This window comes from Neoarius graeffei, chromosome 24 (assembly GCF_027579695.1).
Source record: "Neoarius graeffei isolate fNeoGra1 chromosome 24, fNeoGra1.pri, whole genome shotgun sequence".
Taxonomy (NCBI): Eukaryota; Metazoa; Chordata; class Actinopteri; order Siluriformes; family Ariidae; genus Neoarius; species Neoarius graeffei.
The window spans coordinates 46,650,315-46,677,887 of NC_083592.1; the positions used below are offsets into that span (position 1 = coordinate 46,650,315).

The following is a 27,573-nucleotide window of genomic DNA, read 5'->3' on the forward strand; positions in this document are numbered from 1 at the left end:
TTAAAATATGCAACACCTGTTTAAATACTGGGAGACAATAAAACATGCACTGGGTCATTTGTTGCCATTTTGAGTTCAAGTGTCACGTCCATAACGCTGGAATTGCTCATTTATTGATTGACTGATTGCTTGATTGATTTGATTGATTGGTTGAGTTGGATCCAGTGTACATGAACACATATTTTCTGACTTGTTCTCACATTCCTGACTTGTTTTTGTCAGAGAATTTTATGAAAGCCCAGGATGGATGGCATGGATATTTACCAGAGGTCAATATTACTTTCATATTGAGTCTGTCAAATAATTGCCAGGTCTCAATTGGGCTTTCAAATGGATTCAGGAAGAGAGCAGAATGAACAGGAAATTTTCAAAAGACATAACAAAGCAGCTATCATTTTTACACTCGGGTGGTTACCGCGTCACTTTTATTTTCCTCTTTGTGCAGAAAGAAGTTCAAGAAGATTAGTTATTGATATATGCATGTTTTTTCCCCATTTCTTGTGCTAATGCTGTGGAATCAGAAAAAAGTCGAGGACGCGAGCTATCATTTGTTGGTGTACAGTACAGAATGATGACGCCTTGGCTTAGAAAGGACAAGCTTCTTTCACCTTTTGTCAAACATCTACATCTTTTTATATATCATATTTATAAAAAAAACCCAAAACTTTCCCTCTTAGCCTAATCCCTGCGCCATTTCCACTGCTCACTCCTGCATCTCGAAACCCCTTTTTGCTTTCAAAAGTGGAGCACCTGCTTATGACCAACCCTCAATGACTCTCTCTCTCTCTCTGTCTTTCTTCTCTACAATAGCACTAACCTGATTCAAGGCAAGCATCGTCTATCTTGTAGAGACACGCAGGAGATAGCCACTATTCTATTTTTTCCTCTCAGCGTTCTCCAGCTGGTCATAAAACACCCAAGAAAGAAACTGTACTATTATACCACACTGGAGATCACTCACGGACAAGCAAAAAAGGTCCTCTGCTTCAGCCGAGGTCTTACATCCATCTCAAGACCCAGACAATGGTCCAGACGATGGCGGCTGCGTCTGACTGATAAACATGTCTACCAAGACTTGGGTGCAGTCATATCCAACTGAGATGTGATGAGGCCAGAAGTTAATTAGGCCCAGCATAAGGCCTTGCAGATGGGAAAAACACTGGGACCATCAGTCAAGATCACCTTCTCTGAGGTTCACACATGGCGGGAGGAAGAGCTGTCAACAGGGGCTGATGGGAGGCTGTTATTTTCCTCTGGACATGTCACACACTCTCAGGTCAATTCATTTAACCTGACTTGCTTCATCAAATTGTCTGACCTGTGCTGTGACGTTTAACGTTTTCATTTAAGTTCAACTGAAAGTTTTATTCAACACTAGGTCTCATATTTTAATGAACAGCTCAACAAATTGAAGCTTCAGCACACTTTTTTGCTGCTGCAGAAAGCAAATAAATCTGTCCTTCTGAGTTCAGTGTAACGCAGCTTGCTTTCAAGAGCTCACCATTCAGCCGTCAAACATAACGGCATATTTTTGTGCTGGGCAAAAAATACATTTTTCGTTTAGAAACTACTCTTTCTGACCTGTAATTTCAAGCTTGTATCCAAAAAGTGTGGTATGTTTGTGCTGGGGGCGGCACGGTGGTGTAGTGGTTAGCGCTGTTGCCTCACAGCAAGAAGGTCCTGGGTTCGAGCCCCGGGGCCGGCGAGGGCCTTTCTGTGCGGAGTTTGCATGTTGTCCGCGTGGGTTTCCTCCGGGTGCTCCGGTTTCCCCCACAGTCCAAAGACATGCAGGTTAGGTTAACTGGTGACTCTAAATTGAGCGTAGGTGTGAATGTGAGTGTGAATGGTTGTCTGTGTCTATGTGTCAGCCCTGTGATGACCTGGCGACTTGTCCAGGGTGTACCCCGCCTTTCGCCCGTAGTCAGCTGGGATAGGCTCCAGCTTGCCTGCGACCCTGTAGAAGGATAAAGCGGCTAGAGATAATGAGATGAGATGAGATGTTTGTGCTGCATTTGTCTCTGTAGAAAATATGAACACTGCTCAGAAAACCACAGGAAACTGTGGTTCAAAGGTGTTGAATAAGTAAGGGATAATGTACAGCGAGCCAGTCGTTCCTGTGAAATTGGATCATCCTGAAGGGGTTTAGTTTATATAATGACCAACTCACTCTACAAAACAATTTACAGTACCAGTCAAAAGTTTGGACACACCTTCTAATTCAATGTTTACCTCCGCCAAGGAGGTTATGGTTTCGGTAGTGTTGGTTTGTTTGTTGGTTGGTTGGTTGGTTTGTCTGTTAGCAACATTACGGAAAAAGTAATGAACGGATTGCTCTGAAATTTTTTCCAGAGGTCTGACTGGGCACAAGTAACAATCCATTAAATTTTGGTGGTGAGCCGGATCACCTTCTGGATCCCGGATTTTTTTAAAGGATTCTTGGCGCTCTCCGAGTGCTTTTCTAGTTTTTCTTTATTTTTATTAATTAAAAGTCACTTCATGCCTTAAAGTAATGATGGATGTTGTTTCTCTTTACTTAGTTGTTCGGTTCTTGACATAATACAGTATGGATTACTACATTTGTGGAATAGGGTTATTTACTGTATTTTTATGATTTACTATTTACTGTTTGATCTCAAACACATTAAGAAGGCAAGAAACTCGTCCACTAATTAACTTTTGACGAGGCACGCCTGTTAATTGACAAGCATTCCAGGTGACTACCTCATGAAGCTGGTTAAGATAACGCCAATAGTGTGCAAAGCGTCATCAAGGTACTGTAAACGCTGGAGATGCTGAAGAATCTAAAATATGACACACACACCCACACACACACATATATATATACATACATACATACATACATACATATATATCTAACTTTTTTGTTTACCACATAATTACATTTATTATATACACATGAATGTTTTACTGGGAAATACACCATTCGTATTTTTCATGTGAACTACATCCGGGTCACTGAGTAACATATTTTCCATTACTCTATCCACATTCACTGGATATGACCAATCGCGCACTCTGATTGGCTACTCTACTACTAGGATATCAGCTCATATACCGTGAGTAGAGAAAACAAAATGGCGGCATGTGTTCCTGAACCAACCGAGGACAAAAAAAAACCTCTACTCGAAAACAAAACCCCAAAAAATACAAAAAAAGCAACAAAATCTCATCTCATCTCATTATCTCTAGCTGCTTTATCCTGTTCTACAGGGTCGCAGGCAAGCTGGAGCCTATCCCAGCTGACTACAGGCGAAAGGCGGGGTACACCCTGGACAAGTCGCCAGGTCATCACAGGGCTGACACATAGACACAGACAACCATTCACACTCACATTCACACCTACGGTCAATTTAGAGTCACCAGTTAACCTAACCTGCATGTCTTTGGACTGTGGGGGAAACCGGAGCACCCGGAGGAAACCCACGCGGACACAGGGAGAACATGCAAACTCCGCACAGAAAGGCCCTCGCCGGCCACAGGGCTCGAACCCGGACCTTCTTGCTGAGAGGCGACAGCGCTAACCACTACACCACCGTACCGCCCAAAAGCAACAAATATTTGATGGTAAGAACATATGCTTTTTTTTTCATTTTTCAAGAATTATTATTATAGCATTTTTTCACAAGTTGTGAAATTGTCATTTCGCCAGTTTGTTTACATTCTAAGCGGAAATGGTTTTGTCGGACGTTTTATATAAAGTTTTTGATTGAATTTGCAAAAAATAAAAATAAAAATGCTCTGTTTCTGAAAATCCAGTGGATGTGGATAGAATAAAACATTTATTTGATTCAATCTCATCGTACACGGCTTATAGCCGACTCGGTGTTACGTGCATCGTCAGCTATCAGCTCATGTACGACTCAATTTCGTGGAATAACTGTTGAATATCTTCACTCGTGAGGAAATCGATGAATTATTTTGATAAATTTGGGTACTTTTTGTTTGTGATTATGTCGATATAATAAACAGGAAATCACATATTGGCTTGAAGATATGAAGTTTATCTTTTTGTGTTGAAAAACTCGTATGTTTCATATGAAATACATCGTGGATCTGAGTGACATATTTAAATAATATTGTCTGGCTTTAAGCGGTATGTCAGATATATTCCATTCAGCTAGCATGATACTGAATGAGTCGAAGACGAGTCCATACAAAAAATTAGGTAAAGTATTAAAAAGTTGATCTACCGCTACCTGAGCAAAACCTTCCTTTCTGAGTGACCTAATTACATACAAACATTGATTTGTCTTGGCTAGCTTAGCCTGTGCATGCTTAGTGTATTTACAGTTCTCTTGAAATGTTACCCCATGAATCGGTAATTCTACACACTATGGAATGTTATGAACAAGAGATAGATGTTGGCTTGAGCCTTTCTTGTGGAAAATAAGCCCTTTACATTTTTATGGATTACTGTATACTGCTCTTTATAGTATTTTTTTTTACATGTCGTAACAGTTAATTTCATTAACTTTTTTTAAAAAGGCATCTTTGCTTTCCAGCATTTCTTCACGTGCCTATGACTTTTGCACTGTAGTGTAACTCTGTTGTCTTCAGTTCTGCCAAATGTTCCAAATGTACTGTGCATTACTGCACAATCGAGCTGAGGATTGTGACACCGTCCTCCAAATGAGCCGAGTTTTTCTGAAGGTACAGACTTGTGTGTTCAAACCACGTCCAATACTGTGTGACGTCTCACTGTGTGATGATGTGTATTCTAGCAGCGCAGAGACATTGATGAAATGCTGGTTATCAACCAGAGAAGTTCACATTCCCAGTGGGAGGGCAAAGACAATCAGACACCTGTCTCGATTCTCACACAAATAGAGTAACAACAGAGAGAAACACCTCCACACAGTATCGTCGATCGTTATTAATACCACTTTGCTTTATGGTACAATGTCACCGATTCCAACACCTTACTAAAATCATTACACGGCTGGCCGAGAGAGAGAGATTTACACCGTATTAAGGGAGCAGTTTGTAAATCTGAGCTCCCTGGTGGCTGCAAGGTGAGTCAGAGTGGTAACTAAAACATTGAGCTTTTTTCCCAGCATGCTTCTCAGCACCTCCTCGATGTGTCAATCCTACATCCTTTAGACCCTAAACTGAAACTTGATAAAAGTCCAGCACTGAGCAAATTCAAAATATAAAGAAATGTTTTTGAACAGGGTGGCGTAGTGGTTAGCGCTGTCGCCTCACAGCAAGAAGGTCCGGGTTCGAGCCCCATGGCCGGCGAGGGCCTTTCTGTGCGGAGTTTGCATGTTCTCCCCGTGTCCGCGTGGGTTTCCTCCGGGTGCTCCGGTTTCCCCCACAGTCCAAAGACATGCAGGTTAGGTTAACTGGTGACTCTAAATTGACCGTAGGTGTGAATGTGAGTGTGAATGGTTGTCTGTGTCTATGTGTCAGCCCTGTGATGACCTGGCGACTTGTCCAGGGTGTACCCCGCCTTTCGCCCGTAGTCAGCTGGGATAGGCTCCAGCTTGCCTGTGACCCTGTAGAACAGGATAAAGCGGCTAGAGATGATGAGATGAGATGAAAAACAATCCCGTCAATGACGGCGCAGCTCACTCCGGCACTGTCTAGTCCAGAAGGAACGATCTAAAGATATACACTATCTACAAGCTATATATAGAAGCTATATACATCCTAGGAATACCGACCTATTTGCCAGAAAGAATCCAAAACAGCAAGGAATTGACCGAGAAGAAGCGATTTTTGTTGAACTGCTCATTAAGGCTTAAGTAGTCCATAACTTCATTAATAATTGTAATTAAGCAAATCTGGGTAGAAGTTATATGCATCCTAGGTACCCCTACTTTCATGCCAGAAAGAATCAAAATCAGTGAAGAATTGAAAGAGAAGAAGCAATTTGTGTGGAAACTGCTCATTAGGGCTTAATTACTCCGTATCTTCATTATTAATTGCAAGTATGCAAATTTGGGTAGAAGCCATATGCACCCCAGACAGACCTACCTTCCTGCCAAAAAGAATAAAACTCGGTCAAGAATTGAGAGAGAAGAAGTTATTTTCGTGAAATGTGGACGACGCCGGACAGATGACAGATAACACGTGATGGCATAAACTCATCGCCTGTCAGCCGGATGAGCTAATAATCAACCATGGTGTTGTTTGATGCGGCAGATGTGAAGAGAAGTTACTGTTACCACCCCAACGTTGATCATTTTCCAATAACAATATGTCCCAAAGTGTCTTATTCTTTCACACAACAGCACATAGTTTTTATCCACCTATAGTTACTTTTAATATGGAATGTAGTGTTGTAGTACTCGAGATTGGTCTCAAGACCACTTTTTGAAAGTCTCGTCTTGGAATCGACCGTATTTTTACTCGGTCTTGGATCGGTCTCAGCTATAGAGGACTCAGGATTTTATTTCAAAACTGGTCAAGACCACAACTGCAGGGATTTCACTAAAATGCCTGTGCATTGTCTGATTTATTTGTTAACATCGTTGCTGTGATTGGATGTAAAACTTCCTGTTTCAAATGCGACCAATAACGTGACTCATTGCTAATTTGAAATTTTTCTTCCTGTTAACGGCGGTTGTCCCCCCCTTCACACACACCGGTCTGGTTCTGGTCCTGACTCAGTTTCGCCCTGCCTTAGTCTTGGTCTTGACTTGATCTCAAACCCTCAAAGTCTTGGTCTTGTCTTGGTCTTGGTTAGGTGATCTTCATTACAACACTAACGGAATGCTCACAAAACAAGTTAGTACCCATTATCCATCCATCCATCCATCCATTATCTGTAGCCGCTTATCCTGTTCTACAGGGTCGCAGGCAAGCTGTAGCCTTTAGTACCCGTTATCACTTATGTAATAGCAACTATAAACGTATGTTTCCTCAGCAGTAAGACAAAAAATGCAGCTTATGACAATGTCCTCTGCCTTACCTCTGGAACTATTGTCAGAGTTGCTGTTATAGACAATTAATCAACATCTTCTGACCAATCAGAATCTGACAGAGCTATGGTATTCTTTTGTAAATTATAATAACAATTTCACAATGGGCGGCACGGTGGTGTAGTGGTTAGCGCTGTCGCCTCACAGCAAGAAGGTCCTGGGTTCGTGCCCCAGGGCCGGCGAGGGCCTTTCTGTGCGGAGTTTGCATGTTCTCCCCGTGTCCGCGTGGGTTTCCTCCGGGTGCTCCGGTTTCCCCCACAGTCCAAAGACATGCAGGTTAGGTTAACTGGTGACTCTAAATTGACCGTAGGTGTGAATGTGAGTGTGAATGGTTGTCTGTGTCTATGTGTCAGCCCTGTGATGACCTGGCGACTTGTCCAGGGTGTACCCTGCCTTTCGCCTGTAGTCAGCTGGGATAGGCTCCAGCTTGCCTGCGACCCTGTAGAAGGATAAAGCGGCTACAGATAATGAGATGAGATGAGATGAGATGAGAATTTCACAATGTAAAATTTTTCTCTAATAACGTGGCCAAACTTTGGCCACGCCTCCAACCTCTTGATGCTCTCAGTTCTAGCCCTGACTGCTTGGGTCTCTGGTCTCATCTGAAATTCTTCTTGTATAACCCCACACCTCAATTTTGTTCACCTGAAGCCTGCCAACTTTTTTTTTTTTTTAACTGCTCATGCTGCGTCACAGGGCAGTGTAACACTCAGAGGAAAGCACTATCTACCCTCTTCTACAACCCCGATTCCAAAAAAGTTGGGACAAAGTACAAATTGTAAATAAAAACGGAATGCAATAATTTACAAATCTCAAAAACTGATATTGTATTCACAATAGAACATAGACAACATATCAAATGTCGAAAGTGAGACATTTTGAAATGTCATGCCAAATATTGGCTCATTTGAAATTTCATGACAGCAACACATGTCAAAAAAGTTGGGACAGGGGCAATAAGAGGCTGGAAAAGTTAAAGGTACAAAAAAGGAACAGCAGGAGGACCAAACTGCAACTCATTAGGTCAATTGGCAATAGGTCATTAACATGACTGGGTATAAAAAGAGCATCTTGGAGTGGCAGCGGCTCTCAGAAGTAAAGATGGGAAGAGGATCACCAATCCCCCTAATTCTGCGCCGACAAATAGTGGCGCAATATCAGAAAGGAGTTCGACAGTGGAAAATTGCAAAGAGTTTGAACATATCATCATCTACAGTGCATAATATCATCAAAAGATTCAGAGAATCTGGAAGAATCTCTGTGCGTAAGGGTCAAGGCCGGAAAACCATACTGGGTGCCCGTGATCTTCGGGCCCTTAGACGGCACTGCATTGCATACAGGCATGCTTCTGTATTGGAAATCACAAAATGGGCTTAGGAATATTTCCAGAGAACATTATCTGTGAACACAATTCACCGTGCCATCCGCCGTTGCCAGCTAAAACTCTATAGTTCAAAGAAGAAGCCATATCTAAACACGATCCAGAAGCGCAGACGTCTTCTCTGGGCCAAGGCTCATTTAAAATGGACTGTGGAAAAGTGGAAAACTGTTCTGTGGTCAGACAAATCAAAATTTGAAGTTCTTTATGGAAATCAGGGACGCCATGTCATTCGGGCTAAAGAGGAGAAGGACGACCCAAGTTGTTATCAGCGCTCAGTTCAGAAGCCTGCATCTCTGATGGTATGGGGTTGCATTAGTGCGTGTGGCATGGGCAGCTTACACATCTGGAAAGACACCATCAATGCTGAAAGGTATATCCAGGTTCTAGAGCAACATATGCTCCCATCCAGACGACATCTCTTTCAGGGAAGACCTTGCATTTTCCAACATGACAATACCAAACCACATACTGCATCAATTACAGCATCATGGTTGCGTAGAAGAAGGGTCCGGGTACTGAACTGGCCAGCCTGCAGTCCAGATCTTTCACCCATAGAAAACATTTGGTGCATCATAAAATGGAAGATATGACAAAAAAGACCTAAGACAGTTGAGCAACTAGAATCCTACATTAGACAAGAATGGGTTAACATTCCTATCCCTAAACTTGAGCAACTTGTCTCCTCAGTCCCCAGACGTTTACAGACTGTTGTAAAGAGAAAAGGGGATGTCTCACAGTGGTAAACATGGCCTTGTCCCAACTTTTTTGAGATGTGTTGTTGTCATGAAATTTAAAATCACCTAATTTTTCTCTTTAAATGATACATTTTCTCAGTTTAAACATTTGATATGTCATCTATGTTCTATTCTGATTAAATATGGAATTTTGAAACTTCCACATCATTGCATTCCGTTTTAATTTACAATTTGTACTTTGTCCCAACTTTTTTGGAATCGGGGTTGTACATACCTGAGCTCACAGACACATAAGTTTAGTTAGTGTCACTGTAAGTGCCCCTTTTCCACCAAGACTGGAAAGGGGTGGTTCAGAGTTGGTGCCTAATCTTGAACCAGTTATTCACATTTTGTTACCTAATGAACTGGCTCTTGGCCAAGAAAACTGGCTTGAGAGCAGAACCAACACTTTGATGGTCTAGAACCAAGAACTGCTTATGTCAGAGACTGGGGGCAGGACTATTGTGACCAACAAGTCCTTTGTGGTGACAGTTTAAAAAAAAAAACAAAAAAAGCAAAAACGGATAGTGTATTGTCTATTCTGCCTAATCCGAAGAAGAAGAAGCAGACAAAGAAGAAAAACCAGAGCAACACTTGTAAAGAGATGATGTAGTCCACCACCATTATTGTTGTTGTGCTTGGTGCTAGCGTTGCATGGAAAGCAGAGACGTACATAGGTGCACAGAGTGACATAATGACATGGTGGCTCTCTAGCCCATGGAAAAGCAAACCGGTTCTTAGAACAACTTTTTTTATTTATCACAAATGTCTCCTTTGCATTTAACCCATCTGAAGCAGTGAACAGACACATGCACAATGAGCACACACATACCCAGAGCAGTGTGCAGCTATGCTACAGCACCCAGGGAGCAGTTGAGGGTTAGGTGCCTTGCTCAAGGGCACTTCAGCCTGAGGCCACCCCATGTTAACCTAATTGCATGTCTTTGGACTGCGGAGAAAACCAAAGCACCTGGAGGAAACCCACACAGACAGAACACGCAAACTCCACACAGAAAGGCCCCCGTCAGCCACTGGGCTTGAACCCAGAACGTTCTTGCTGTGAGGCAACAGCGCTAACCATTACACCACCGTGCCGCCATCAAGGTTTGAAAGTTGAACCAGGTTGGAACTAGCACCAGCCCAGAAGCAGAAACTATATAGCTCACATTGATGGAAAGGGGGAGAGAGAGTATGCCATTCCTCCCACCCAGACAGCACGGCTAATTTCACTCCTTTGGCTCTCAGCCATGGATGGTTGTGGCATCGCTGGGATTCAATATGGCTAGCAGTGTTCAGTCGCGCCGAGCTGGAGTTCTACTTTTTGTAGATAAACTGTCAAGTCAATCAAGCTACATTTTAATCTAATCCAGTAAATGTAATCTGGCTAATCATGTAGAATGATTATTTACATTAGCGCTGTTTCATTTGGGTTGGAAGTGCATTCTGTAGGATAAATTGGTGATCACTATCCCAGTATAACAGCATTAAAATACAAACCGCAGCTTTAAGAGAGAGTGAAGTTTGTAGGGCAGGCATATAATGAATAGCCTCAGGAAGTACAGTATGCAGATAAAGTAAAGTGGATTATGTTTCCCAGTCCTTACTGCAAAAGCCTGGTGGTGCTGTATTAGTGAGTTTGTGCACGATTTGTGAGTCCTGTAGATGAGTGTGTATTCTGTGCATATCAGTCTGTTTAGGAGCGAATTTCTCTGGCTTCACTTCCAGATCTCAGCTGCAAAAATGGCTTTTGCTTCCAGGTTCCTTTTTTCCCCCCATATTTCCTGTTACATATCTAAAAAGCAACCTTGGCTTATAGACGATATATATAAATAGAATGAAAGAACAAACAAACAAACAAACAAACAGCTCAAGTCACTGCTCATGACTTTGTGCATCATCTCACAGCTCAGTTCCACCATTTTAAGAATACATTCTGGTTTTATTAATTTTTTTTTCCAGCTCTACTATGACTTTCCTCGAATCAGAACACTCATACCACAACGACTTTTTGTTTTTCAAAATAACGTTCAGAAGAGAAAAGCAGCAGCTTTTTATTTCTATTTTCCTAGTGGCACAAAGACCTGGAGGATGCTGATGTGTGTTTCCAGACCTGAGAGATGTGGCTGTGCATTAGCAAAAGAACAGAGTTAAATATTTATCTGTCTTCCTCCACACGAAGAAGCAGCTAGAGCTTCAGGCCGCAAAACCCTATTTACAGAGGTCGAGTGTCGAGAACGAGGGAAGAGAAAATGGAAATGTGAGCACCGGACTTGTGTGCCGCTCGAACGTTTCATCTCTAATGATCTGATTATTCTATGGAACAGATGGGCTCATGGAATGACAAAGCGATTCACAATGGGCAGTGAATTACGTCCTCCAACAGGCAGCAGCACAGATATTCAGTGTTCGGATAAAATAACATGAAAGGACACTATTAGGAAAAAGTTTCATCTAGCTCATCTAGGGTTATTCAGTCACCCCTCTGGGGCAAGGGGTGTCAAAATCCTATTCTGCCTGGGCCACATTAGCATTTTTGTGAAGCGTATTCATTCATTATTTTCAGTTCTAGCGATTAACACTAATATTGAACATTATAAGAGACCTGCAAAGAGCTCACATGGGTTTATCTCTAAAAAATACCCAAGTCCTGAAATTGCATTACATTACATTACATTACATTACAGGCATTTAGCAGATGCTCTTATCCAGAGCGAGGTACAACAAGTGCAAAAGTCAGGAATAAGAAGAGCTGAACTTCTTGACAGGAAAGTTCTAGTGCCAACTGAACAAGTGACAGAACAACACACTTTATTCTATCCACATTCACTGGATATGAGCAATCACGTGCTCTGATTGGCTACTCCACTGCTAGGATATCAGCTCATATACCGTGAGCAGAGAAAAACAAAATGGTGGCTTGTGTTGCTGAACCAACCAAGGATGAAATAAAAACTCTACTCAAAAACACCCCCCCAATACAAAAAAAGCGTAACAACATATGGAATAAAAGTATTTGATGGTAAGAACGTATCTTTTTTATTTTGCAAGAATTATTATTATTATTATAACATTTTTCACAAATTGCTCCTGTCATTTCACTGGTTTGCTTACATTCTTCATCTTTAAGCATTAAAATTAGTTGAATTTTTTTTTAGACTGGTTCAAAAGCTCAAAGAAGTTTGAAAATTGCATCACTGAAATGTCCAAAGAAGAATTAAATAAATATCTAAAGCTATTCTAGGGGCAGCACGGTGGTGTAGTGGTTAGCGCCGTCGCCTCACAGCAAGAAGGTCCAGGTTTGAGCCCCGTGGCTGGCGAGGGCCTTTTTGCGCGGAGTTTGCATGTTGTCCGCGTGGGTTTGCTCCGGTTTCCCTCACAGTCCAAAGACATGCAGGTTAGGTTAACTGGTGACTCTAAAGTGGGTGTCTATGGCTACATCCACACGGCAACAAGAGTTTTTTTTTTTAAATATCGCGTCCACATGGGCAACGGATCAGTAAAATATCAGGTACATATGGCAACGCAACGCTTGCTGAAAACGATGCAATACACATGCCACACCTCTACGTGCGCTGTAAGACGGTCCCATCGGAGACACCAGAACAATAGAAGAAGTAGACGCATGCGCATAAACCCCTTCTTCTGTAGCATCAGCCACACAAAGTTTTGATTATTAATCAGTAGCGTAAAATGAAAGACGGGAAAGAGGAATGAATGGGGGTAGATGGAAGCCGGTACGCCAACATTCTGATATCCTCCAGAATTCTTTAATGGTCCGGAATAAATTGAATGCTACACGTTGATGGATTACTTTGTTCTTCTATGCCTTTTTTGAGGAATGTATTGTCGGACTTAAACCAACATCTGAAGAGGTGAGATCGCTCCTTTTTTTCCCCTATTTTTGCTGGCGGGATTGTTTTTGTTTTTGGAAAGCAGTGAAAATATTTTGTAAGCGCGTTTCATGAACCAAGTTATAGGATTTGTTGACAACTCGCATCGAGTTCGTTACACTTCTACCCGGCGTGAAGCACTGACAGTCATGTGGTTGTGACATCATCGTAAACAAATCCGTTCTACTCATCCAGACGACTTCGCAACGGCGCCGTTGCCAGATTTTTCCACTCTGGAACCTGTTCTCAAAAGATTTCATTTTGGGGCACCCAAAACGCCAGTGCCGTGTGTATGCCAGGCCGAAACGATAAACAATTTTATCAGATTCACCTGAATCCGTTGGCGTGTGGACAGGGCCTATGTGTCAGCCCTGTGATGACCTGGCGAATTGTCCAGGGTGTACCCCGCCTTTCGTCCGTAGTCAGCTGGGATAGGCTCCAGCTTGCCTGTGACCCTGTAGAACAGGATAAAGCGGCTACAGATAATGAGATGAGATGAGCTATTCTATACCTTGGCACAACAGCAAGACGGCACTTTCTACAAAAAAAAAAGGTTTTTAAGAAGTCCGCCTAAGCGGAAATGATTTTGTCAGACAGTTTGTCTAAAGTTTTTATTTATTGAATTTGAAAAGAAAATGCTCTGTTTCTCAAAATCCAGTGAATGTGGATAGAATAAAACAATTATTCCACTCAATCTCATCGTACATGGCTTATAGCCAACTCGGTGCTGCATGCTTCATTGTGCATCAGCTTGTGTACAATTTGATTTCATAGAATAATTGTTTAGTGTAATATTCTGTTGAAGTAATAAAAACAGCAAAGGTCCAAGGAAAACAAACCAACCATACAAATGATCAGACAAAGTACAACTAAATAGAGAAAAATAAAACCCCAGTGTCTAGCACCAAGTCATCATGACCAGGCTAGACAGTACACAGCATGGGTTGGTCAAGACTGCTATGTGATTACACAGTGGGCGAACAGGTGGGTCTTCAGTCTGCCCTTGAAGGTGGTCAAGGAGTCAGCAGTTCTGACCTTGATGGGAAGGTCATTCCACCAATGGAGAGCCAGGACAGATAACAGTCTTGAGCAGGCTGGGCGGAGGGGCCAGGCAACCAGTAGCAACAGAGCGTAGGGATCTGGCTGGTATGTAGGGTCGGATCAGTCTCTGGAGGTATGCTACCATTATCATACCATCAATTACCATCTCCCTTGTCTTCACACTCCATCAGCTTTGGTTTATTCTAACATCTTTGTACTAGAACTGGAAGACCTGAGTCCAAACTCAAAATGCTTTCTGTATAGACTTGCACTTATCATGGATTTATAGGTATTTGAACTCAGACTTGTCTCCTGGCCTCTGCTTTACAAATATTTCTGCTTGCCTTCTTTTAACACTCCAAACTCAACCCATGAAGACCTTTTTTCTAATTAGGTAACGGGTTGTATCAAGTGGATTAATCAAGTGCAGTCTCAACTCTGCAGTGTTCTCTGGTTTAGAGGTCTGTAGGTCTGGAATCTGATACCTTAGGTCTCTTTCTCACACGCAGTCAGCAATACCCTGTTTTGTGAAGCAGTTCGTGTCCAGCAGTGCCCTGAGGCTGCTCGAAACCTTGCCTCACTCTCACAGTCGATGCATCCTTTCCATCATCACTCTTGGCTTTCTGAATTCAGTGGAGCTTCTATTTTTATCAGTGTTGTAGTAGCATTATACTATAAACTGTCATGTAAATGACAGCATAGAAATATAATCTGTTGAGTTTTCTTCTCACATCAGAAAAATAAACAAACACATACATAAGAGTAGGACTATGTCAATATTGCCTTTATTTCAGCAAAGAATGTAGCTGTTGCTCCAAGCAGTGGGCGTAATGAGAGCCAGGGTGCTCTGTAAAAGTGGCGCTCGGCATCAATAACACTGTGTCCCTGTTTACTTTAACTTTACTTCAGCTTTATTTTTACTGTTTACATTTCTCTTACATGCTGTAAAGAACTTTGGGCTGCATGTAACTAAAGTTATTATCGATACCCAACATATATGTTCAGTCAGTAACTGCAATATTTTGTTGCTGGAGTTTACCTTTAAACCTCCACACTCTGCTGCTGATCCATGGTCCACTCCAGCAATATAAATGCCGAGGGAATATTCTGCTCCTCCGCGTATCATCAGACCCAGCGGACGTCCATCGTCCAACGAGATGGTGACCTAAGGGGACAGATACATACAAAAAGACCAACATAAAACCAGTTTTTCAATCCCTACTCAATCCATCATACTATATTAAGAATTATTGAGGATCTTTTCTGATGGCTTCCATCAAGTTCCATAATGCATAATGCCTCCATCCATCTGTTAATATATCAATCCATCTATTCATCTACTCTGACATCCATCCCTCTGTCCATCTAACTGTACAACCCTCTATCCATCCATTCAACCATCCATCTGTCTGTCAGTCCAAGCATCCATCCATTAATCTGTCCATCTAACCATCCTTCTATATAGAACATCCAATCATCCTTCCATCTAACCATCCATCTGTCTATCCATCAGTCCATCCATTTATTCATCCATCTAACCATGAAACAAGCCATCCGCCTATCTATCTATCTATCTATCTATCTATCTATCTATCTATCTATCTATCTATCTATCTATCTATCTATCTATCTATCTATCTATATTCATCAAGCCATCCATCGAACCATGTCTGTTCTTCCTTCTACCCATCTGTCCCTCCAGCCATCCATCCATCTTACAAGCCATCCACCTAACCAGCCATCTATCTATCCATTTGTTTATCTAACCATCTGTCTGTTCTTCCTTGCACCCATCTGTCTGTCCATCCATCTAACCATCTACAGTGGATGTAAAAATTATACACACCCCTGTATAAATTGCAGGTTTTATGTCAACTCTTTTCCACCTTTAATGTAATATAGAGGCGGCACGGTGGTGTAGTGGTTAGCGCTGTCGCCTCACAGCAAGAAGGTCCAGGTTCGAGCCCCGTGGCCGGCGAGGGCCTTTCTGTGCAGAGTTTGCATGTTCTCCCCGTGTCTGCGTGGGTTTGCTCCGGTTTCCCCCACAGTCCAAAGACATGCAGGTTAGGTTAACTGGTGACTCTAAATTGACCGTAGGTGTGAATGTGAGTGTGAATGGTTGTCTGTGTCTATGTGTCAGCCCTGTGATGACCTGGCAACTTGTCCAGGGTGTACCCCTGGACAAGTCGCTAGAGATAATGAGATGAGATGAATGTAATATAGCAATCAACAAAGTCCAAGTAAAAAAACAAAACAAAAAAAAACAAATAGAAATGATTTAGGGAGGAAAAAAACAAGAAAAATCTTACTGTATAAGAATGTGGATGCATAAGTGTGACCATCCCTTAACTAATACTGTTAAAACAGCTTTTGCTTGTAATACAGCACTCACTCTTTTTGGAGTAAGAGTCTACCAATTTAGTACATCTTGATTTGCCAATTTTATTACACTCTTCCTTCAAAAATGCTCCAGCTCTATGAAATTACCAGGGGATCTCCTGTGCATGGCCCTCTTCAAGCCACACCACAGGTCTTCAAAAGGATTTAGATCTGGGCTCTGATTGGATTTGTTAATTTGTCATGGATTTGTGTTTTGTCATGCTGGAAGGTGACATTTTTTCATCTTTAGCTGTCTAACAGAGGCCTGCAGGTTTTAGAGTCCCAGTGTCAGCTGAACAGAAGCTGCCACACATCATGATGCTGCCACCACCATGCTTCTCCATGGGTCTGGTGTTCTTTAGTTGAAAAGCTCTCTTGTTTTTGTGTCCGACATATCTTTTAAAATTATGCTTGGATTTTTTTTTTCATGGGAAAGGGCTCCCATCTCGCCACCCTGCCTCACAGCCCAGTCATATAAAGGATACAAGAGGTATTATTGACACATGCATGAAGTGACCAGTTCTTGGCAGCTCCTTTAATGTTGCCGTAGGTCTTTGGCAGCCTCCTTGATAAGTGTCCAATCTCAGAGACTGAGCCATTTTTTTTTACATAAATGAGGCAAGCTGTTTGAATCATCTTCCAAAACTATCTCAGCACAAACTATTTAGCACCATTAAGCATTTTAAAGAATACGTCCAAAATGTTATGACAGTGCACTTATTATCTGGCAATGACATGACAGAACAAATGTCAGGCAATTTAATATCTTCTAAATAACTTCTAAAGTTATGGTAAAGTCTTTAAAAGTGTAAACAGCCAAATCGCAAACATCTTGAGATGCAGGTGCAATGTTCATATGATAAATGACTATGGATCTGTCTGGTTCAAATGGGGAAATAAATCATGCTGACAGGCAGAAAGGAGTGTTGCCTGGGCTGGGCCTAGACTCATATCACTTAGCTCCCTTTGGGCAAAAACAACATACCTACTGTTCTGAAATGCCTCTCCTGCTCGCCATGAACACCTGCTTCAAAACAGAGCACATGGCTGTCATTTTTAATTAGGACTGTCTCATATCATCAAAAAGCTTAAGAAGAAAAACCTTTTTGTAGAGAATATCTGGGAATTGGATATAACATTACAGGTAAAAAAAAAAAAAAACCTTGAGAAGTGCCTTTTTCACATACTGTGCTGGAAGTGAGCGTTTGTAGTATTTGGGGTTAAAGTCTGAGCAGTGCACAAGACAGAGGCCTGATTGACAGAAACGGGTGAAGGAGGGCGAAATTACAATATGTGTATTACCAACATATAACAAAGAATCCTGCCAAATTTCGTGAAATTCCTCCAAAAATTGTGAGAGGAGTTGATTTCAGAAGGTGAGCACCCTTCCCAGGACGGACGGACGGAAGGATGGACATCAGTGGCGGCTGCTGGTTTTTAAAACAGGGGAAGCCCATTTTACGCATTCATCGTAAAACCTGTAGGCCGGATATCAAAGCATAGAAAGGTGTGCCCCATTAGCATAGTGAACTAGACAACCCCACCTAGTGGCAGAAAGTATTTTTGCTTGTACATTTCATGTTATAGTCTGGCTTGCCAGGCTAGTGCCTCATATCCTTAATCAAAAATATCAAACATCCAAAAATCACTGGCTATTCAACGAAGAGCCTTGAACATCATACCCTGATATGCAACACAGAGTCTTTAACACAACACCCAGCTGTGCAACACATCCTTGAACATCTTCTGCAACACAGTCTGGAAATTCATAAACAGGTAGGCTATGCAACACACAGAACCTTGAATATTATACCCAGGTATAACCTATAACACAGAGCCCACCATTCTCTTAACATTACTGAACAATATACACACTTCAGATTCATGAACATTATATGATGCACACTATTTATACACAAATTCTACCCGCCGCTCCTTTTCCAGAAAATGGTCTGTGACCCTGTCATACCAGCTGGTTGTGCTTTCCAGAGACTTCACCAATTTCTTCTCAATGGCCAGCAGAGCAAGACTACTTAAACGGTGTTGGCCCATTGTATTTCGAGTGAAAGACTTCACTCTTTTTAAACAAGAGAAGCTACGCTCTACTCCAGCTGATGTGGCGCCAATAGTTGCAACTAAAGACAGCAGCTTGTATAGCTGGGGCATTGAACTGTCCAGCAGATAGATACCAGCTGTTAGCAGCTAGCACTGCAGATCCCAATAAGGCTCAAGCTAGCCTACAACCACGTTGATTGAACTACAAATGAAATAAACGAGTGAATTCACGAATGATCAAACTGATAGAATGGATGAAAGTTAACGGACCACAATGAGTAATATTTACATTTATTTACAGAGTAATGTACAGAGACATCAATAAGAAGAAACGTTTATATGAAAAGAAATTCGGACAGCACTTTGGCACACGACTACATTTTCTCGACATCCGCTAGGGACTGACTGATCATGCTTACCGTGTTCCTCGCCGACGCCAAAGTACAGCGACCGCCCTCCTCATGTCTTTCAAACACCACCTCCAATAATCCTTTATCAGCCCAGCTTCTTGGCCCTCCCAATGTCCTGTTTACCCCCAGAGATACCCGGCTTCCCTGGAAGTGACGATTTTGTCGATTTTAACCAATAACAACTAGCCGAAATTGGCTGTTCAGAGCCGTCTCGTAGACTGCAACGGATACCCGGCTGCCAGCAAAGGTGATTCTCGTAGCGAACTGCAAGTTCGTCAGACATCACTCAAATAAGTTACAGGATGACATAGGGATAGTTATGAACGTAAATACAATCTTGGGCATATATTATGTTATGCAAGTTATTGTTTTAATGAGAATTCAACGTTGTAGATGCCGCAGTTTGGGGAGAGAATTTTAGGGGAAGTTCGGCTTCCCTTGTTGTCTCTGAGAAATCGCCCCTGATGGACATCGCCATGACATAATCTCCCTTCGGGCCTTTCGGCCAGCGGGGGATAAAAAGGGATGCAAGAGCAAAGGATTTTATCAACAGAAGATGAGAAAGGTGGGTCTTGAACCTTTTGCTGCGATCAAAGGGAGCCAAGTTGAAGAACTCTCGAGTTTACAGTGATCACTGCGTGAAAGGTTTGGAAATTCCTCCGATTTATTTCGTCTGGATTCGCAAATCACTTTTCTTACCATTTTCTGTTATTTCGTGGTGTTTTGAAGTTCAGGAGATGCTCAAGTGCCCATGTGTTTTTGTTTACTGTTTGATCATGGTTACCATATTGTCAGCTAATGCATATGTTTACACTTTATTCATCAGGATGTCCTAGCAATCTTTACAAGGACGATAAGATAATCAAGACGATCCACGGAAACACAAAAGCAGAGCTCATGAGTTAACAGAATGAAACTGCTTCCTCGGCCATGCAGTTTCAGTGAGCTGTGATAACTTCTCCATCCTGTTTCACCAATACTCATGTCTTTAAAGGTGTTTCTGTGAACTTTTGAATTATTTAGCTGGAAGAGAAGAGCAGGGAGGATTGGGAATCAAGTGACTGTGGTTTGTTTACACCCGATACTAAAACTTGTAGCATCCGAGCAACCATTGCGAAGACATATGAAAAGCCCAAAAGTGCCTACCTATCCAGGCAAAAACAATCCAGGATTTATCTTGTAGTGTCCTGATCCCTAGATCTTTAACCCAGCCAAATATGAAAGGTTTTATACCTCCATGCTCTTCCAGGTTTTCATCTGTTTGTCCGTGTAGTACGATGTCTGCAGCACCAGGTAGTCTGAGATGTCAGAACTCAAGAGATGGATAATTTTCCAACTCATAGGAAAAATCCTTCTTTATTAACGTGTAAGGATCTATCCCATTGCAAAGAGTAACTTTCTGAAGGTATCTTGACCATGCACTGGACTCTAAATTGCGAAAATAGTCGGAGATGGTTTCACTAGCTCTTTGCATAATGGCAGCCAAATTGATTTGTCTGACCACCACTTCATTCACTGGAAGCAAACTCGCAAGCAAAAGTCACATGACTAAATACAACCTATAACGGTTAAGTATCTACTACCTGACTGTAACTGTAGTATGTTCTACAAGTATGCGAGCGAGTAGTAAGGACAATTCAGACGTACTCTACCGCCTTTTTACCTGTCCTCTGACCCAGATGGTTACAGATAACGTATACAAATTCTCTCATCTCATCTCATTATCTCTAGCCGCTTTATCCTGTTCTACAGGGTCGCAGGCAAGCTGGAGCCTATCCCAGCTGACTATGGGCGAAAGGCGGGGTACACCCTGGACAAGTCGCCAGGTCATCACAGGGCTGACACATAGACACAGACAACCATTCACACTCACATTCACACCTACGCTCAATTTAGAGTCACCAGTTAACCTAACCTGCATGTCTTTGGACTGTGGGGGAAACCGGAGCACCCGGAGGAAACCCATGCGGACACGGGGAGAACATGCAAACTCCGCACAGAAAGGCCCTCGCCGGCCACGGGGCTCGAACCCGGACCTTCTTGCTGTGAGGTGACAGCGCTAACCACTACACCACCGTGCCACCCCGTATACAAATTGTATGCAGCAAATTTTTAAAAATATATATTTCTGCAATGGCAGATATGTTTAAACAATTCCTGATACACTTGTACACCAAGCAACAATTGGCTTCACTTTGGACAGCCATCTTCCTTCTATTTTTCACAAGGGAATTCTTCTTATTTGTTTATCTGGAGGCTCTAGCTGGATTATGGGAAAGCATAGTGTGGTACATTTGCATACTATGGATGTAGTAGATCAGGGGTTTTCAAAGTGTGGGAGAGTCAGCCCCCCCTCGGAGAGCAAATAAACAACAGCGCCCCCCCTTACAATTTTTGTTGTTCTCATCTCATCTCATTATCTGTAGCTGCTTTATCCTGTTCTACAGGGTCGCAGGCAAGCTGGAGCCTATCCCAGCTGACTACGGGCGAAAGGCGGGGTACACCCTGGACAAGTCGCCAGGTCATCACAGGGCTGACACATAGACACAGACAACCATTCACACTCACACCTACGGTCAATTTAGAGTCACCAGTTAACCTAACCTGCATGTCTTTGGACTGTGGGGGAAACCGGAGCACCCGGAGGAAACCCACGCGGACACGGGGAAAACATGCAAACTCCGCACAGAAAGGCCCTCGCCGGCCACGGGGCTCGAACCCCGACCTTCTTGCTGTGAGGTGACAGCGCTAACCACTACACCACTGTGCCACCCCCATATACAAATTGTATGCAGCAAATTTTTAAAAATATATATTTCTGCAATGGCAGATATGTTTAAACAATTCCTGATACACTTGTACACCAAGCAACAATTGGCTTCACTTTGGACAGCCATCTTCCTTCTATTTTTCACAGGGGAATTCTTCTTATTTGTTTATTTGGAGGCTCTAGCTGGATTATGGGAAAGCATAGTGTGGTACATTTGCATACTATGGATGTAGTAGATCAGGGGTTTTCAAAGTGTGGGAGAGTCAGCCCCCCCTCGGAGAGCAAATAAACAACAGCGCCCCCCCCCCCCCCTTACAATTTTTGTTGTTGCTATACTTAATGTTCCATTCATATTTTTAACAAATGGTTGTTGTACACATTTTTCTTTTTTTCTTTTTCACATTTTAAACATATGTGCTTTTTAAAACATCTTGTTTTACACATTTTAAACATCTCATAGCATCGTTAGCTAGCACCTCTTGGCAGACAACACACTGTGGCAGTGGAGCATCTTCAGATCCAGTCCATGAAAATCCAAACTTTAAATAATCGTGGTCATACTTCCTTCTTTTTTCAGTCCCCCCAGGATTTCGCGGGCCTTTTTTGTGATTGCTGCGGGCTAAAATGTCTGATGTTGTGGGGGGGTTCCAAAAAATTGCGATGAAAGTTGCGGTGTTTTTTTAGGCTTTTGTTGCGATTACATTGGGGGAGGAAGTGAAAGTTGCGAGAAATTGTTGCGATTTTCTCTTTTTGTGATTAAAATTAAGTGGTATGTTAAATATTAAGTTATTACTGAAAAACTATTGATTAAAAAAACAAAGACACTGAAAAATGGTCCTATAAACATCTTTACCAATATAAAAGATTACCAGGACTACAAAAATGCAGAAAAATAGGCTTTACTTATCCAAATGCACCTGTTGGTTCAAAAGTTAAAGTGCAGAGAACCTCACAGCACAGCATGAAGTTACCTTAAAATATAATATAAATGCCTCAGCTTTCATGTAAGAAAAAAAAAAACTATTAATACTAGTACTGTGTGCAGGCAGTCTCTCCTGAAGACTAAATTAAACAATAATTATAACCTAATAAAATAAATGGCTCAGGCTTCATAGAAGAAAAAAAACAATTTGAACAGAATCTCACAGTATGATGCTGAAGCTGCCTAAACAATGGAAAATAAAATACTATTTTGGCAAAAATGTTGGCATCCATTAATTTCTTGTATTAAGTAAAAAAATAATGTAAAGTGCACACAGTCCTTCACTGTAAACATAACACACTTTCAGTAACAGAATTTAAGCCTATATAAACACTGACTCGCACATGCAGTGTTGCCAGATACTGCTGACGTTTTCCAGTCCAAAATATGTCAAAACCCTCGAAAAGGCACTTGAAACCGCCCAATCTGGCAACACTGTGCGCATGCTGCTTCTCTTGAACGTATACACGGAAGGAAGGCGGAAGGTAGTTTGTTGACGTCACCTCAAGACGACGCCAACGATTGGTCAAATTTGCGGGAAAGTTGTGGTGATTGGATATAATTGCAACACCGCCCTGAATTCGCGGGGATTGGTTGAATTTGCGTTGAAGTTGCAAATCGCAACATCCTGGAGGCTCTGTTTTTTTGCTTGGCCCAGACTCTGTCTCCTCACTCACTGTAGCTTTAGGTACTAAAAATCGATCCATTTTGTCTCTGGTAAAGGCTAGCTGAAGTTCGCTAAATGTCCGCAATAGTAACTTATTCTGGTTTATTTTTCCTCACGTTGCGCCCCCCCCGAAGAACTCTGGCGCCCCCAGGGGAGGCGCGCCCTACACTTTGAAAAGCCCTGTAGTAGATCATCCGGGTGCCGTTCAACTGCTATTCAATGCCTAATGAGTATTCGGACACTTTACAGACTGCTTTTTGCGTACTAATAGTATGGAAGTATGAAGATGCAGCCATAAGCTTTCATAGACTTGAATTATTTTTGTTGTTTTCACTTTGATAGAATGTTTAATGGAGACTACACAGAGAAGTATGCGTTTATTCAGAATAGGTGTCTCATCTATAAAATATCCAGGGCTCTAAGAAAAAAAAACCTTCAAGGTAATTGTTGTCACCATTCAGTTATGCTAGTTGCTTATCCAGACCTCTGAATAGACATATGAATGATAGACGGATGACAAAAAAAGCAGCGAGCCACATACTCACCCTTCTCTCTGCCCCTTGCTGTGGGGCGTGTCCACGGCGTTGGCTGTTAAAGTGTCGTCCGCCTGCAGTATGCTGCTCCAGCAGGTCAGGGGGCGGAGAGACGCTTCGGCCTTGAGGATCTACCCACGAGTACACATGATTGGTCACATAACCTCCAGGGATCCATCCCATCGAACACACTGATAAACAGAGCTTCTTGCATCCCTTCAGAACCTGTCGAGGAGGAAGCGAAGGATGGAAGGATATGAGAGTAGAAAGAAACAAGGTAGAGGAGGAGGAGGAGGAGGAGGGAAAGAGGTACGTTTCCAAGAGAGCAATTATTGAGGCCTTATCATTTCATTCCACATCTGGAGTTAATGTCTCGCTGTTTATGCAGATATCATTAATCACAGCACTTAGTCTGCGTGTTAATTTAATCCATCAGTGCGTACACAGACAAAGTCAGCCAGATAAATAATTACTGCTCTTCATCATACTTTAATTTCAATAAATGTTAATGTCACATTCCGATCAGACCGACGTGTGCACAGAAGGATGCAGGTTCAAGTAACTTCCTCTGCATGACAGAGTGTAAAGGGACGGGTGAATCCATATCCACTCATGTACACGACCCCAGGAGACCAAATAAACTTTCCTAACATTGTCGTCCTGCTCTCTGAGCTCCATTCATCCCTGGAAAACATCCACAATCATCCATCTCACATTTAATATGAAAGCTTTCTAGAGAGTTTCTTCATGCTACGCTTCCTCAATGCTCAGTGGATCGAGTCAGGCACTCTTGTTTTTTCAAAGAATGGGGCTTTTATGGATGCTGAGCCTTTGAGCGAGTGAGAAGGTGAAAGCAAAAAAAAAATAGACAGGCGCAGAATATAAAAGAACACAATGAGTCAGAGGGACACATGTATCAATAGCACAAAGAATGTCTGGAACACTGTGGAGCCTTTTGTTAAGACTCTGTTCTACCTGACTGACTGACACTGACTCGGTTATGGATACGCTGAGAAGCACTTTTGAATTCACTTCCTCAGGAAAGAAGAAGTAAGCAGCTCTGGGATCACAGAAACATAGGCTTGCTTTTCGAAAGAAACTGTACGGAACAGAAACATTCCATGATACAGCGCTGAATTACCTTTACACTCACCGCAGGCTATATACAATAACAGCCGCTGCTATAATATGAAAAATAGGTACGCTATGGATACATGTGGCTACTGCTTATAAATAAAATTGTTTTCTGATCCCATATCCATACAGTAAATATAGCATATATACATGTTATCAATGATACTCGCCTCATCTCTTGCAAGCATCACCAAGCTGTGAGCAGCATCAGGGCTTGGAGTATTTTGGTTACCAATTTTGTTTACTGTGTCTCATCTCATTCATCTCATCATCTCTAGCCGCTTTATCCTGTTCTACAGGGTCGCAGGCAAGCTGGAGCCTATCCCAGCTGACTACGGGCGAGAGGCGGGGTACACCCTGGACAAGTCGCCAGGTCATCACAGGGCTGACACATAGACACAGACAACCATTCACACTCACATTCACACCTACGGTCAATTTAGAGTCACCAGTTAACCTAACCTGCATGTCTTTGGACTGTGGGGGGAAACCGGAGCACCCGGAGGAAACCCACGCGGACACGGGGAGAACACGCAAACTCCGCACAGAAAGGCCCTCGCCGGCCACGGGGCTCAAACCCAGAACCTTCTTGCTGTGAGGCGACAGCGCTAACCACTACACCACCGTGCCGCCCGCTTGGAGTATTTTGGTTACCAATTTTGTTTACTGTGTCTCATCTCATTCATCTCATCATCTCTAGCCGCTTTATCCTGTTCTACAGGGTCGCAGGCAAGCTGGAGCCTATCCCAGCTGACTACGGGTGAAAGGCGGGGTACACCCTGGACAAGTCGCCAGGTCATCACAGGGCTGACACATAGACACAGACAACCATTCACACTCACATTCACACCTACGGTCAATTTAGAGTCACCAGTTAACCTAACCTGCATGTCTTTGGACTGTGGGGGAAACCGGAGCACCCGGAGGAAACCCACGTGGACACGGGGAGAACACGCAAACTCCGCACAGAAAGGCCCTCGCCGGCCACGGGGCTCAAACCCAGAACCTTCTTGCTGTGAGGCGACAGCGCTAACCACTACACCACCGTGCCGCCCCGTTTACTGTGTTTTGTTCCAAATACAATGCTGTGAACGAGATCTATTTTCAAAATAGTAAGAAAGCACTTGTTTATGAATTGTCTTAGAAGCATAATTTAGTACTAATGAGCACATTTTGTTTCACAAGTGGAGTGTAAAGACTCTAAAATAAAATTTAAAAAAATTAAAGTGAAGAGCAGAAGTTTGACCAATCATACTTGAACTTTCACTTTTAGTTTTCACGTAGGAGCTGATTTATTCCCACATGGGACTTTTGTAATTGCAAACCGAGCGGATCGCTCAAAAGATTCCAACGTTGTCTTCGCTGCCTTCTCGAGTTTTTGTTGAATGGCTGGAATTCTTGGCGGAAATATCTGCCAAAAATCTCAAAAAAAAAAAAAAAAACCTTACAAAACCTTTCATTTGACCTTTCAGAAGGACTAAACAAAAGCTGTGATAATCAAAAGGTAAATTTTCTTTAAATAAACACCACTTACTCAATATCAAATCAGTAGCCTTGGCAAACCACGAGGTGAATTTCGTTTATCTTTTTATCTGGTGGTTATCTTCTGATACTACAAAGTTATAATGAGGTTTCTCTTATTTCGTTTCTGGTTCTGATTGGTTCCGAAGTTTATCAGTTAAACTTGATCAGCATAAGTGCTGATTGGTTACAAAGTTTTACTATTGTGACACTCATTCTTACATTCTTACAACATGATGACATCGTGGCTTCGCCACTCGTTCTTGTGTACCTTTGATAACGCGAGCTCAACTGTTTGTATCACAAGATCACGATTCGCCGTTCTGATGATTGTAATGCTTGTGCGCAGTGTGCCATTGTTACACTCATTCTTACATCCTTACAGCACGATGACAAAGTGGTGCTGCCTCTATGAGGCAGTAGCCACAATAATAATAATAACACACCAACTGTATTTGGAACACCTCTACACCAACTCCATCCATCCATTATCTGTAGTTGCTTATCCTGTCCTACAGGGTCACAGGCAAGCTGGAGCCTATTCCAGCTGATTATGGGTGAGAGGTAGGGTACACCCTGGACAAGTCGCCAGGTCATCACAGGGCTGACACATAGACACAGACAACCATTCACGCTCACATTCACACCTACGGTCAATTTAGAGTCACCAGTTAACCTAACCTGCATGTCTTTGGACTGTGGGGGAAACCAGAGCACCCGGAGGAAACCTACGTGGACAGCATGCAAACTCCACACAGAAAGGCCCTCGCCGGCCACTGGGCTCGAACCCAGGACCTTCTTGCTGTGAGGCGACAGTGCTAACCACTACACCACTGTGCCACCCCTCTACACCAACTCATTCATGCAATTAGTCAAGAACTTCAGTCCATGTTGGCGGCACGGTGGTGTAGTGGTTAGCGCTGTCGCCTCACAGCAAGAAGGTCCGGGTTCGAGCCCCGTGGCCGGCGAGGGCCTTTCTGTGCGGAGTTTGCATATTGTCCGCGTGGGTTTCCTCCGGGTGCTCCAGTTTCCCCCACAGTCCAAAGACATGCAGGTTAGGTTAACTGGTGACTCTAAATTGACCGTGAGTGTGAATGGTTGTCTGTGTCTATGTGTCAGCCCTGTGATGACC

At 42.6% G+C, this 27,573-nt stretch overlaps 1 protein-coding gene across 1 annotated transcript in view; it reads right to left on the reverse strand.

The window, feature by feature from the left end:
* The window catches only part of whrnb (whirlin b), a 191,102-nt gene that overhangs the window by 99,081 nt on the left and 64,448 nt on the right, over positions 1–27,573 (reverse strand). The window contains exons 2-3 of the mRNA XM_060907385.1: positions 23,799–24,011; positions 15,030–15,155 (exon numbers count right to left, since the gene is read on the reverse strand). Of these exons, the coding sequence (XP_060763368.1) occupies positions 15,030–15,155; positions 23,799–24,011 (339 nt within the window). The remainder of the gene's footprint in view (positions 1–15,029; positions 15,156–23,798; positions 24,012–27,573) is intronic.